The sequence below is a fragment of the Eutrigla gurnardus genome, assembly GCF_963514095.1.
Source record: "Eutrigla gurnardus genome assembly, chromosome: 6".
Classification (NCBI taxonomy): Eukaryota; Metazoa; Chordata; class Actinopteri; order Perciformes; family Triglidae; genus Eutrigla; species Eutrigla gurnardus.
The window spans coordinates 26,643,296-26,657,094 of NC_139920.1; the positions used below are offsets into that span (position 1 = coordinate 26,643,296).

Below are 13,799 nucleotides of genomic sequence, written 5' to 3' on the forward strand. Positions count from 1 at the left end.
CCCAGTTGGATTTACATACCATAATATACAACATGTGGTTGTCGTAGTGTACTGCACCAATTTAATTAAAAATAAATAAATTATCAAAAGACGTGTACTGGTAGATAAAACGTTTTTAAAGTTTAAATGGGGGGAAAGTACAGTTTAGGAACTGATAATATGATATTCGTTGTTAAATACTTGAAATATTTCAGAGTAGTAATCTCCTACCGACTATAAAGGTAGCATTTCCGTATTTTGATTTGACAGTCATACGTCACGGGTGTGACAAAACTCCCACAATGCAATGTAACTTTCACCTGAGCTACACTACATAACAGAGAGATTTGGATAAAAGTTTGGATATTTCCCTCGGATCGAGCTGGTATCTCCGTGGATCTGTTGTTCCGGTGTGACGCGGCTGTGCTGATACTCGGACACTGGCTCGCTGCTGTATGTATGTTGTGTTTTGCTAATGTGGCTCGCTTAGATTAGCCCCTAGCTAAGTCGGCTAACGCTAGTTACCATCACCTAGCCTTTCATTCTCAGCACAAACGACTATGAAGGAGACACTTAGATGACATTTATCTACGAGCAAGGCTCTCAGGAGTGTCATTGTGTGCTGTGAACTGGTTGGAAGTCAGTCGTACCGTAACGTTAAGCCGTTAAGGCTAAAAATCCAGTTTAATTTAGATTACACCGAATAAATGGCGTGTTGTTCTGATAGCTTGTTAATACAGATCATCAGGATAGCTTTCAAAAGTACGTGAGATATACGAAAGGTTGTTATTTCTATCAGAAACATACAATAGTATGTAGTATAATATATAATAATATGTAGTAGTATAAATCCAATCCTGTTTAACTTTGTGGTTTTACAGGTTTGAATGTAGGATTCTAGTGGCCTATTCCATCTGACGTCAATTTCTTTATTATTTATTATCATTATTATTTCCATTACTTTATTGTTTGACCGTTTTGTCACTTTATACTGTTTGTTCTTTGAATGTTTCTTTTAAAAGTGTATTTTATGTATGTACGGTGTCCTTGAGTGACCAGAAAGGTGCCTTTAAATAAAATGTCCTATTATTATTATTATTATTATTATTATTATTATTATTATTATTATTATTATTACTTAACATTTGTGCTAACTTTCTCATCTTGCATTATGGGATAATTATATATATGTTTAAATATATATGTATGTGTGTGTGTGTGTGTGTGTGTGTGTGTGTGTGTGTGTGTGTGTGTGTGTGTGTGTGACACACAGATCTTTAACCTCCCAGCCTGTGGCTGTGGGATCAGCCTTAAGGTTAAGATGGATCCAGACTATGAACATCGCCTCCTCCGACAAATCAACATTCAAAATGACAACTTGAGCCCTGTTGTGAGTTGATCTGGTGTTATATATTAATAATGTAAATGTTGTACAACAAAATACTGAACTTGTAGTATGATATGGAAAGTTATATTATGGATGAACAGATCAGAAAAGTGACCAAACTTCATAAACACACACACACTTGTATGTATGTATATATGTATGTATTTATATAAAATGATAATTTGTTGTTGTTGCAGAAAGTGACACAGAGTGTGCGCGGTCAGACACCCACTGGCACCCCGTTATCTTCACCCAGTAAACTTGGAGACAGGTTCATTCCAACCAGAGCGGGGGCAAACTGGAGTATCAACTTCCACAGGATCAATGTATGAACAGTTTGTGGGTACATTTGTGGAGGAGTGTGTCAGTGCTTTTGCAAGATAATAGTAATATTCATGTATGTGATAAATAACAGCCTAAATGTCAATGTATATTTAGGTTAATTTGATACTGTATGATTATTCTGTCTGTTTGTGGCTCAAATGAATGACTTGAATGATTTTTTTTAGGAAAATGAGAAGTCACCGACTCAGAACAGAAAAACAAAGGATGCCTCTTCTGATAATATAAAAGGTAAACAAATGTTGTAAAGATGTTTTATTTATTCTATTGCTTGCTTCTGTGCACCCAGGATTGTAGTTTTGTGCTTGTGTTTGAAATTATATTTTGTGTTTGCAGCAGATGGGCTGGCCTACTCTGCTCTGCTGAAGAATGAGCTGCTGGGAGCAGGAATCGAGAAGATCCTGGACCCTCAGACAGAGGACCGGCGTCTACAGCCATCGACCCCAGAAAAGAGAAGTCTCTTCAGTGTACGCACATTTAATCTCAACAGTTTGTCTTCAGTGTTTTTATTTTAATTTAAATCACGTCGGTTGAGAATATGATGGTTTCTGCTTGTGTGTTCTTTGCAGTACTCACTTAATACAAAGAGGTCGTCACCAGAGGATGGTACCAACATCTCCCCATACTCTCTATCGCCTGTCAGCAACAAAAGGTAGAACTATTGATCACACTGTCAACAAAGACGCATACGTTTTCTCTTCAGGGTTCCACAATGTCTGTTTTTTTTCCTTTCGCAGTCAGAAATTGCTACGTTCACCAAGAAAGCCAACTCGTAAGATCTCAAAGATCCCTTTTAAAGTCCTGGATGCTCCGGAGCTGCAGGATGACTTTTACCTCAACTTGGTGGACTGGTCGTCTCTCAACGTGCTCAGTGTTGGGCTGGGTACATGCGTTTACCTGTGGAGTGCCTGTACCAGCCAGGTACCCTAGAGTGTTCACACAACTGATTTTAGAACATGAATTTTGATATGTATGTGTTAAAATATTTGTGTTTCTCTAGTTAAAATGTTGTTGTTTTTTTCTCAGGTAACAAGATTGTGTGATTTATCAGTGGAGGGAGACTCAGTCACGTCAGTTGGGTGGTCAGAAAGAGTGAGTGCACACAGCTTACTGCCTTCAGGATACTGTCGAGATGAGCGTTTGGTACAGTTCGTTTTTCTTAAAATGAAATAATTCTTTATGTTTTTAGGGTAACCTGGTGGCAGTGGGGACTCACAAAGGCTTTGTTCAGATCTGGGATGCTGGTGCTGGGAAGAAACTCTTTGCCCTGGAAGGACACACAGCTAGAGTTGGTGAGAACATTTTTTGCTGTGTTTTAAACTTGAATATTCAAATCAAATGAACTGAAAACAAAAAACTCGAAAGTTGAATTAATGCTCGACATTCTTGATAATTGTGTCCTGAAATTTCAGTCAAATACTGAGCGTTTACAAGTATAATTCAGCTTTCCTTTGCCTGCAGGAGCGTTGGCATGGAACGCAGACCAGTTGTCTTCGGGTAGCCGCGATCGTATGATTCTTCAAAGGGATGTGCGGACGCCTCCGCTCCAGTCGGAGAGACGGCTGCAGGGACACAGACAGGAAGTGTGTGGCTTGAAATGGAGCACTGACCACCAGCTGCTCGCTTCTGGTGGCAACGACAACAAGGTACAGTTGTTATTGTTATGAAACATGCCCCCCATCTTTGTGCGTTTACTCACTGTTCATTGATGTGGTTGCTGTTTGTCATCTCAGCTGCTGGTTTGGAACCACTCCTCGCTGAGCCCCGTGCAAACATACGTCGATCACTTGGCCGCAGTGAAAGCCATCGCATGGTCCCCCCACCAGCACGGCCTTCTGGCCTCGGGGGGCGGCACTGCCGACCGCTGCATCCGGTTTTGGAACACCCTGACCTCGCAGCCCCTGCAGTGTATGGACACCGGTTCTCAGGTCTGCAACCTGGCCTGGTCTAAACATGCTAATGAGCTGGTAAGTGACTCCAGATACAACCTTTGCTTAATTGATTTGCTGACACATGCATTGACAATAAGGTCATACATGGTGGAACTTAAACATTTTGTTGGGCAGATAATACAGCCGACGTCCTCGCATAAAAAAATTGACATCTAGGAAACATTGTCCATCAAACTTTGATTATGTTAAGGCACCAAGCATCAGGGGTGTAAGTGCTGTGAGTTCACCTCCTCTCATCCCACCAGAGACCTGTGGTCCACCCATCAAGTGTAGTATGAGCCAGAATGCCACAATGGAGCCAGGTCTCTGTAAAGATGTGGCCTCCCATTGTTGGGTTAGCCTGAAGTCGTATTTCATCCACCTTCTTTTCCTGTGAGCGGACATTATCCAGGAGTAGGCCGGGTAGTGGAGCAGCCTTATTCCTGAGCTGGTTGAGCTTAGCTTCCATCTTGGCTCTCATCCCTCTAGTCCTGGGGCTTTCAACTCCACTTTCAGTGGCATTTGGTCTGGCTGGGTGGTAGGAAGATGCCATGGGCAATGATTGACTCAAGGGCCTCCACACTTGATCCAAATACTCTTTGTTATTAAATGTTGATGATGAATATATCTCTCTAATATGCCATACGCCCTCCAGTAATGAATACGAAAAGACATGTAGCGAAGTTCATCGGAGCTACGAGCTGCTGCATCTACATGACGCTTAGTTGACATTGACAGTAGTCTCCGTCTGTTAATCGGCCTAATTAATTTACACTTAGCTAATTCAACAAGCAAACAAGTCCAGTAATCATTACATGATTTTATATCCATGTTAATTGTGATACATTGGTACATTTCAATAAACCATGATTAAGACAATGTTTCCTCCAAATTAACAGGATGATATGGGGTACTGTGTCCTCCAGGTTTAATTAACCTGCTATGAGGCAGTGCATAACCCCGTTTCCATTTTTTATTGTGATATACTTTAGAAAATGTGCCTTTTTCCGCTGGAAGAGTTGCCTCTTTCCGTTTGATATCTTTGCTACACAATATACAATATTTATGGATGTACAACTGTCGAGTAACAAGATCCTCCCTGAGAAGATGGTCTTGTTTGTTTGAGGTAGTAACATAAATATGTCTAAGTATTATTTATTTATTTATTAACAATGAACTAAGCTTTTCTTTGAATTCTCCCCCCCCCCCCCCCCCCCCCCCCCAAGGTGAGCACTCACGGCTACTCTCAGAACCAGATCTTGGTGTGGAAATATCCAGCTCTCACTCAGGTTGCCAAACTCACAGGACACTCCTACAGAGTACTCTACCTGGTCAGTTTTCTCTTCTCTGTCTGATAACAATGTCATATTACTGTTGGTCCTGTAAATGAAAAACACTGGGCAGAGCATCTGGTGATCTTTTAAAAAATGTAAGTATTTTTTTTAAATATTAGGCAATGTCCCCGGATGGTGAGGCTATTGTGACGGGAGCTGGAGATGAAACTCTACGCTTCTGGAATGTATTCAGTAAAACAAGGTCAACTAAGGTAAGGAAGCACTTTTGGGAACAGCATTCTGTAATCACAGACCCCCCTAATATCTGCAAAAATAATTAACATGTTGCTTTATCTTTTGTTTCAGGAATCTGTATCGGTTTTAAATCTCTTCACCAGGATACGATAACTTTAAACAAATATTAAAACTCTAAATCCCTAGTTTGAGAGGATCCTGGTGTCACCATTGGATCGCTCATCAACATGGACATACAGTACAATCTAAGGGACCTTGTGGCATTTCTTTTCACTGAGGAAATGGCAGCGAGAACTGAGCACTTTTTTTCATGCCAACAATTGTTTGGGAAATTAATTTTGACTTTTGTGCTCTCATTATGAATGTAGTCATTTTTATAAAAAAAGAAAAGAAAGTGGGTTTATTTCCATTTGTTTTGTATTCACAACAAGAAACTGGAGGCATTACTTTAAAAATATTGTGTTGTGGAATCGGAAATGTGGAGAGGACATTTTTAGTTTTTGTTTAACTCAGGTCTTATTTATTTAACGCTGCAGTGAAAGCCATAGCAGGGAAAGCTGCAATGGCTTCAATGGATAAACATGCCATTAGATATTATGACTAATACATAAAACTTAAACATAAACACCTACTATGGCCTTTACAGTATGTGAACCATGTTTACTGTGATCTTTGGAGTACTAAGGTTGAGAGGGGTTGGCCAAAATAATGCAGTTTTGCTCTTGTGGACAGAAAGTCTAATGCCATGCATCCAGACACATTCTACATAGTCGATTCTTTTGTAGCAAAGGCAAAAATAAAAGACAATGGAATCAAAGAACTGGTGTATATATTTTTTTGCCATACCAAATACCATTACCACTGTTTTTTGTACTTCATTTAGTTAAGCTGCAATGCTGCATCTTAAAATTATAATTGTGTATAATAATTCTATAATGTTAATGCAGCTTATCTACATGAAAAAAATCTGCGTGATGATTTTGCAACATTTAAAAAAGCTTCAATGTTGTTAGTTTCACTACTTCAGTGTCATGCAGTTTGTCAGTTACTGATTGAACACAACCAGAGATATAACTGGAGATAAATCAATAAAATAAAACATACAGTTTAATCAACTAACTCATTTAGTTGTATAGACATTGTATGTTTATTTTAATCTGGCATTTCCCCATTAATAAAAAACACATCCACATCTGTTTATTCACTGTTCATGACACTAACCGACTACGACCAGCGGGGGCGCTGTCTCAACGGAAATGTTGACCGGAAATGCTGTGAATGGGCGGGAAGTTGAAAGTAAGTATTTCAGATTCATAAATACCATAAACAAGTTAAATAACAAGTAACGTTATTAAAGTAAAATCGCATATTCCACACGCGCATCGTAAACAGAAGGACTTTAATTAGCTAAATGTCGTCAACGACTCAAGCTAACTACGCTAGCTGACGAGAATAATAGCCTGTTGGTGGTGCTAGCTAGCTAACGCAGCTCCCTACAAGTTGTTTAGCGTTACTTTCTTCTGTCTGTCAGGAGGATGGCGGACAGGAATCTTGTGCGGGAGTTGAAACGTTGGGCGACAGAGGAGTTCAATCTGCCCCCGGACAGCCTGCCAAATGACGGCTATTTTAAAACGTGGGTATCGGCTTGTCTTTATTCTCACTGTTGATGCTTAAAAACGTATGTCAGAGATCAGCACCATTGATGCTCTATTATCCACAGCCTCGAACAAACGTAACGGTGATCATTCGTTTTCCAGGCTCTGTATCGGGACCGGAAAGTCCATATGGAAATATGTCATCCAGCACGTTTTTCAGCAGAGGTTTGTTTCATGTTTACTTCCTGATCTCTAACCCCTAGATATGTTACCTTGATCTGTACCTGTTGACAATAAACAACGTCATGGCATCAGATATATGGCTTGTACACGCTTTGATTTGGAAGATGGGCAAATAACGGATTACAGTTTACTCACTGTTTTTGCAGGAACGTGCGGATCATGCGTGGGAATCTCCAGTGGTATCCTTTTCCCCCCTATAGAGGATTTTAAAGCCATCAGTGTCTTAACAATGCCCGTGGCAACTTCATGTGTACATTTAGTTGCTCTCGTAAATGTCAATGAGAAGTCAAGTATGTATCTTGCTCAGAACATACACATACAAACAACAACAAATACTGTCTCGTTGGTGGTATACATATAGTCAAAGCTTTCCTGGCTCCAACCTGTCACAACCTTCATGTAGCACCTGATTCTCACTTTCTCTTTCTATCCGTTTCCTGTCAGTTGTACACTGTGTTGTCATAAACACCCCAAAAATAATTTAAAATAATTTCTATGCTTGGTATCCCTCAGTGTACACTGAATTTCCCCAGCCACCATGGCCACTGAGTTTAGCGTTTATTATAATTCATATATTATAATTTCCTTGACATTATGATCTTCAAGGTACAACGTTCTTCAAGACAAAGAGGTAGGTTACAACTTGTTTTCCTTCCTTGCGGTTCGTTTTTATTTCATGCATACTACTCGGTGTAGTGTTTGAATTCTCCTGAATGATCTCGCTGATGATGAACAGTATTGAATTTTTAAGTGTGTGTGTTATTTGTTTGCATGCTCAGTTGAAGCAGGCTGAGGGACAGAGTGAGGCTGCTAAGCAGAGAGAGCTCCAGAGGAAGATAGAGCAGCTGAAAGCTGACATCAGTCACCTGGACTCTCAGATCAGTGGGACAGAGGAACAGTTGGCTACACAAGGTTAGTCCATCACATGCAGTAAGGGCTGGGTTCCTGATAGACCGCACCACTCCTTAGCAGAAAGTCAGCTAATTGCTGCTGATTGCTTAGCTTCTATAGTTAAACGATATATAAAGTGATCTCAGACAACAGTGTTTTTAACTTCTTACTAACAGAGCAGTCCATCAACCGTACCTGGGCCCAGGTGGAGGAGAGCCAGCACAGAGAGCTGCTCCTGCAGGCCTTCAGGCAGCGCTGCAGCTTGGGACGCAAGGTGCTCTCTGATGACACGCAAAAGATCAGTGGGCACTGCCAGGCACTGGAACAAATGGCCAGGTAGGGCATAACATTGAAGTGAATTAAGTGTTATCATTCACATACTGTTGTGTAATCATGTAGTACATACTTGATAATGTAATTGTGTTCTGCAGGAAAGCAGAGATTGAAGTGCTGTTTGATAATAAGCCTTCCAGCAGCAGTGATGGTGACAACTCCAAAGTCCCAACAGAGGCACAGGTCCTGGTAAGGGCTGCCTAAATCTGCTCTGTATTTTACTGAGTGGTGTTGAGTAGGGTGCACTTTATCTGCTATATGCAGTGCTGGTGTATTGATGCCATCCATTAGTACATGTTTCAGTCAGAAACAAAAAATGTTCCAGTGGTTGTCTGAAATCACAACCTATTTACTATATAATGCACTATATTTACCATCTCTAATTTTATTTCAGTGTCCAAAATCTGTGAAATGTGTCTATATAGTGTCCATGACACGTACACTACTTTCTGCAGATATGTCACTGAATGAGGATGAGTTGTAAGTGTCCCAATCTCAATTTACAGCTATCTATAGCTAAGGAAACAACTGAGTATATGCAGTATTATATAGGGAACATTGAACTATGGGGTGATTTTTGGACACACCATTCCATCTTAGTTGGTAAACTGCCATTACTGTTGGTCTTTTCTTTATGTAAATGTGTAATATATCACCAGCTCACTGATGGAAATCATCCCCTTCCTTATTTTTTCCCTGTTAGCGTGAAGTGAGAGAGCTGTGTGACGACAGGGTCCTCTTCTATCAGTCTTTACAAGAAAGTGAACTGAAAACGGTGCACTCTGCAGTCAAACAGTAAGAACTACAGTGGATACAGTATTTTGAGTAATCATGTCTTTCAGAATAATCTTTCTTGACTGAATCCCTTTTCCCCTCTCAGTATGACACGTGAACAAAGGACTGCTGTGTATCAGTACTGGCTGAGTGCTGTGGAGGTTAGTTGATTAAATATCACAAAGTAATTTCGTACTGTAAATTTTAACTTTGAATTAACTTGTATTTTTTCTCATGTCATCAGAACATGTTGGGTGGTCATCCTCCAGGTCATGTCCTTTCAGCACTGGAGTATTTAGCTTCAACAGAGCAGAAAGAACTAGACGAGAAACTGGCCTCTCTGGATGTGACACATGATGTGACCGCTCTACAGTAAACTTCTTATTTACTATCACATTTTCTCTTCCGTGAAGACTGTAAACCACCATTATAGTGTTAGTAAAAGTACTTATATAGCATTTTATTTGCAGGTTCCGCTATGAAAGCAATCACCTACTGGACATGTCAGCCGAAGAGGACAATGATTTGCCGTCTGTTAAGACCCTCTTAAAGGTGCTAAACCTAAACACACATCAACGCTGTAATGTTATATTCAGGAAGTTCACAGTAACCATCAGTGTTCATGTTCATGTGTTTTGGGCATTTGTGATGAAAGCATTGTTATTAAACACTTGTTGTCGTTTCCAGGATGCTTGGGAAGAGGTGGAGCAGAGTTTGGTGGAGCTGGCCCAGACTCGCTCCAGAGTCCAGCAGCTCCAAAACCAGCTGCTGGCCCGCAAGGAGAAGGCTGAGCAGGAGGTGTCTGGCATCGCAGATGAGCACCACGACGACACATTGGCACTGTAAGCAGACTCGCACTGATTCTTTGCTTGTGTGTTGTCTTTTTTTTTTGTATTTTTAAGGCCTAATCACAGACAAAAGGTTGAACCGTGAATGCCCTTTTGAAACTGAAGGAATTATTCTATCAAATTAATCACATTTATGAGGGGCTTACAGTGCTAAAAAAGTTGGGAAACTTTGCAAAGGCATCGGACATTGTGGAAAATTTGATATTTCAGGGATCTTGTGTGTAGCAAAATAGCCTCCTTTTTTATTAGTGATAGTTTGCTGTGGCCCCTTAAGCCATGTCCCCTTCCAGAACCCCTGAACCATTTGTCGTAGACTCTTGTGGGACGCATTCCTGCAGTCAGCCGTAAGTTCCACCCAGTCCCAATGTCCACACTCATGGACTTTGAGGTGTGTTCATGCAAAGTCTGTGAGGGCTTAGATATGTTCCACTGTCAATCCATCAAGTGCTTGAGGGCTTTCTCGCATGTTGAGCCCTTTATGCCTACTTTCTGTAAGTCCACATTTCTGCAGACTTTGCCTGAGTGAATTACCCACAAAGCATAGTGTTTGGGGATACAAGGGGAATCCCAGAGGAATTTTTTAAAAAGTATTACAAAGAAGACGGCACATAGGTGTTCAGACTGGCCTATTCAAATTACACAGAAACATTAATATTAAATATGGAACGTAAAGCACTTGAAAATTTAGCTTACAATCAATTACTTGCTGTTGTTTTTTTCTTTGCTGCTGTCAGGTCGGCTCTAGATGTGGAACTTCAGTGTGTAATGCAGGCGGCAGCCCGTGATCACATCAGAGACCAGTGTATCCAACTTAACCAGCATGCCAGAAGCCGTCAGGAGGCGTTAAGGAACCTCCACAGCCAGTGGCAGAGCATCCTTGACTTCAGGCAACTAGTGGTGAGTGTGAGATCTTTTATAACCTTTAATTGCCAGAGTAACTCCTGGATCATGCATTTTTTTTTTTACATTCAAAATATAATATTAATTATTTAGGGAAATGTGGTCTCTGGGATTTGTTTAAATGTTTGATTAACTGTTGGTACTAACCTTTGCATGAATCTAAAATGCAGAGGCCTCAGTATTTCACCAACGCGTATCGTTTAACATGGTCACTTGTGTGTCTTGGCAGGCTCTTAGACAGGAGCATATCAGAGGTCTAATAAAGGGGAACTCCGCGGCCAAGAAGGAGCTGATTCATCTGCAGACAGAGGTGTGGGTGTACTCTCATCTATCATACTGAAGTAGAGAGATTATTCTAAAATGTGCTTCATTCTGTACTTGTTAAATTTGTTGCTAAAAAGCTTTTTTTTCTTTTCACTAAAAAAGCCAATTTCTGAACATCTCTTGAGGATTTATATCCCTCTGTTTTGTTACAGTTACAGGGATTTGTCCAGGACAAACTGGTGCCCCTGTTTGAGGTCGTCACCACTGCAGCCAGCAGGCAAAGGAACTCGATTTCCAAGGAGGCCAGACAGCTGGGAACCATTTCACTGCTTGCTCTGGACCGTAGGACTTTTGAAGGGTAAAAACAAGTTGCCTGACAGATGAAGGGGTTAAACGCAGTCATTCCAAATGGTATCTGTTGTTTCAGAATGCAAAGAATCCCTGCATCGTGGTTGTCCATCCATCGCTTGCAGTCCCCGACCTTTACCAGCTTGTGTCGGAGCATGGCATTCCCACTGTACAGGGTGAGTACGGTTTGACAAAAGGAGATCCCTTTTTTTGTCTACTTGCCCAGGGCAACACTATACAGTATGTATGCATGTCAGGACATCAACATCAGGGAAGGCCACTCTACTAACCTTGTTTATTTATTAGGTCAACTGGTCAAGTTTACAAATGTTCTCTCAGAAACAGAGATGCTGCTCTCTGTAGAAAATTGCTATTATTACCTGTAGACTTTTATTTAGTTTAAACATGTTTTTTTTTTTTAAATGCACTACAGATGTAGTTTAGCAACCAAGAACAATGCAGACAATATCCGTGTTAAATAAGTATTCATTTAATAAATGAAAATGTTCATTTTATTAGATGCAAAGAAACAACAGAATAATATTGGCATCTTTTGGCTGCTCTCCTCACTAAATATCGCCATTTTCCATTCAGAAAATCCCCACATTGGTCCATGGCTTCTTATTAATATCCATTTCAAACATTCTAAAACGTGTTACGAAACGTGTTGAACCGCTGAACAAAACCATAAAACTGTGTTTTCAAAGTGTCAAACCAATGATGCGTAACTTTGCTTGTGAAGTTTCCCCGCGGCCGCTCGTTGCATTCCTAATAAAAGTTGTGCTAGCAGCTCCCGAGGTTCTCACTGCTCCTTAACACCACATGCCCAGAATGGTTTTGATTAGGGGGCTGACCGCCAACACCATGGCTTGACCCCGGCCTTCTCACCAGCAGAGCTGATAAAAATATTATCCATGAAAATCAGTTTTACCACACGGAGGCACAACAACAACAGAAGCTTTTGTGAATTTGCTTTTTTAAGGGTATCTGCTGGTCTTACATTCACTGTATATTGTTGTTATGCTTTTTTATATAGGCATACATGCATTTAATTTCATGGAATTTCCTCATCTTGGCCCTTTTCTCTGACTTTGACTGATTGTCGTTTTAATTCTTCTTCCACAGGCTCCAGAGGAGATGAGTTCCCAGGCGTGCTCCCAGCAGCTTGAGTTACGTTTCCTACGTCAGTTGCTGCAACTTCACTCCGCAACTTTGCAGAAACTACAGAAGGAATCAGCGTTGCTGCATGCATCTGATCAAAAAGGTACTCGGGGGAACTCGTCAAGAGTGAAGGTTTTATCATGCTTAAAATACACAGTAAGAAGTACTGCATGAAGTGGTTTATACACAAATTGTAAATGACGAAGAAAATATGTGCCCCGGGGAAAGATCAATTTTTAGAATTAGATATGAATTTGAGTAACAACTAATCTGTTTGTCTACACTGTGCCTCTTAGCTCTGCTGTCCAGAGTCCTGGAGGAGGATCAGAAGCTTCTTGAGACTCTGGTACCGAGAGTCAGATGCCTCACCCAACGTTGTGCCCAAGGGCTTTCTTATGGAGTGCAGGTCAAAACCGCCATCTCTTACTGGTGAGGAAACCTATGTCAAATCAATGGATGTACCACGTTTAGTCTGTTGAAGAGATTTAATTCAATCTGTGTCATGGTTAACATTTTGCCAGCTTCATATCTGAAATCTGGGGATGAGCTCCTTTTGACACAGCTCTACAGTGGAGTGCATTCAGTCAAGTCTGCTGTCTAGTCATGTTAAGTCACCTAGACCACATGCAGGTGTAAATAAAAGTGAAAGTGACAACACATGATCAGTAAAAATAAAATCACTGAAAACAGCCTCCTTCCTGGTTCGACTTTGATTCTGTACTTTCATGAATTGTGTGAAACTACAACATGAGAAATAACTTAACTAAACGATTTTTGGATTAATACCCAAGAGGCGTTATGAGTTTGCTTTGCTGATCAACTTTTTTCTCATGTGTTCATTCATTTTAGGTGGGATCAGCCAGCCCAGCATGCCCTACCTGAAGTCAGTAAAGGAGGACTGACTTTCCAGCAGTGGCTACAAAGGTGGAAACTTGCTACCAAAGCCTCTTAAGGGAGGGGGGGGGGCGCCTTGTTGTTCACGAAATATAAAAAGGAAGATCCTTCACTGCACCTTCAGTGGCAAGAATGAGCACGCCACAGTAGTTATGAACATGCACACTTCTTCGTTTCCCCCATGCGCATACTCGTCTCGATATTTTACCATGTGGATCACCAATAAATCACTTTGAATCCAATAGTTTGCTCGTGTCTTGCTTCACATGCTTGTTATAAACCCTAAGTGTAGTAGTGTGTAGCTATCGTGTTGCACGGAGCAACATTGTTCCCTTTGTAGCAGTGAAGGGGGAGTGTAGCAATCTGAGTCTTGAGAACTC

The 13,799-nt window shown here is 40.9% G+C and overlaps 2 protein-coding genes across 3 annotated transcripts; both read left to right on the forward strand.

Moving 5' to 3' along the window:
* Positions 1-273: 273 nt before the first annotated feature.
* Positions 274-5,982, forward strand: LOC311014587 (fizzy-related protein homolog). 2 transcript variants are annotated; one of them, XM_084011271.1, is made up of 14 exons: positions 274-432; positions 1,253-1,369; positions 1,564-1,692; positions 1,876-1,939; positions 2,045-2,175; positions 2,278-2,360; positions 2,446-2,629; positions 2,735-2,800; positions 2,898-3,000; positions 3,170-3,354; positions 3,442-3,675; positions 4,866-4,970; positions 5,093-5,185; positions 5,280-5,982. In XM_084011271.1, exons 2-14 carry the CDS (start codon positions 1,301-1,303, stop codon positions 5,319-5,321), a joined length of 1,488 nt encoding a protein of 495 aa, XP_083867397.1. In that variant the 5' UTR covers positions 274-432; positions 1,253-1,300; the 3' UTR covers positions 5,322-5,982. The 2 variants fall into 2 exon arrangements, with proteins under 2 accessions (XP_083867397.1, XP_083867398.1); XM_084011272.1 differs by having other exon boundaries at positions 283-436.
* A 437-nt stretch (positions 5,983-6,419) lies between these two features.
* Positions 6,420-13,661, forward strand: haus5 (HAUS augmin-like complex, subunit 5). The gene is made up of 20 exons (XM_084011270.1): positions 6,420-6,464; positions 6,700-6,801; positions 6,926-6,988; positions 7,153-7,185; positions 7,613-7,637; positions 7,786-7,918; positions 8,074-8,233; positions 8,329-8,419; positions 8,934-9,025; positions 9,111-9,165; positions 9,249-9,376; positions 9,475-9,556; positions 9,692-9,846; positions 10,587-10,749; positions 10,982-11,062; positions 11,229-11,374; positions 11,444-11,540; positions 12,490-12,628; positions 12,822-12,954; positions 13,375-13,661. Exons 2-20 carry the CDS (start codon positions 6,704-6,706, stop codon positions 13,475-13,477), a joined length of 1,977 nt encoding a protein of 658 aa, XP_083867396.1. The 5' UTR covers positions 6,420-6,464; positions 6,700-6,703; the 3' UTR covers positions 13,478-13,661.
* The last annotated feature ends 138 nt before the right edge of the window (positions 13,662-13,799 follow it).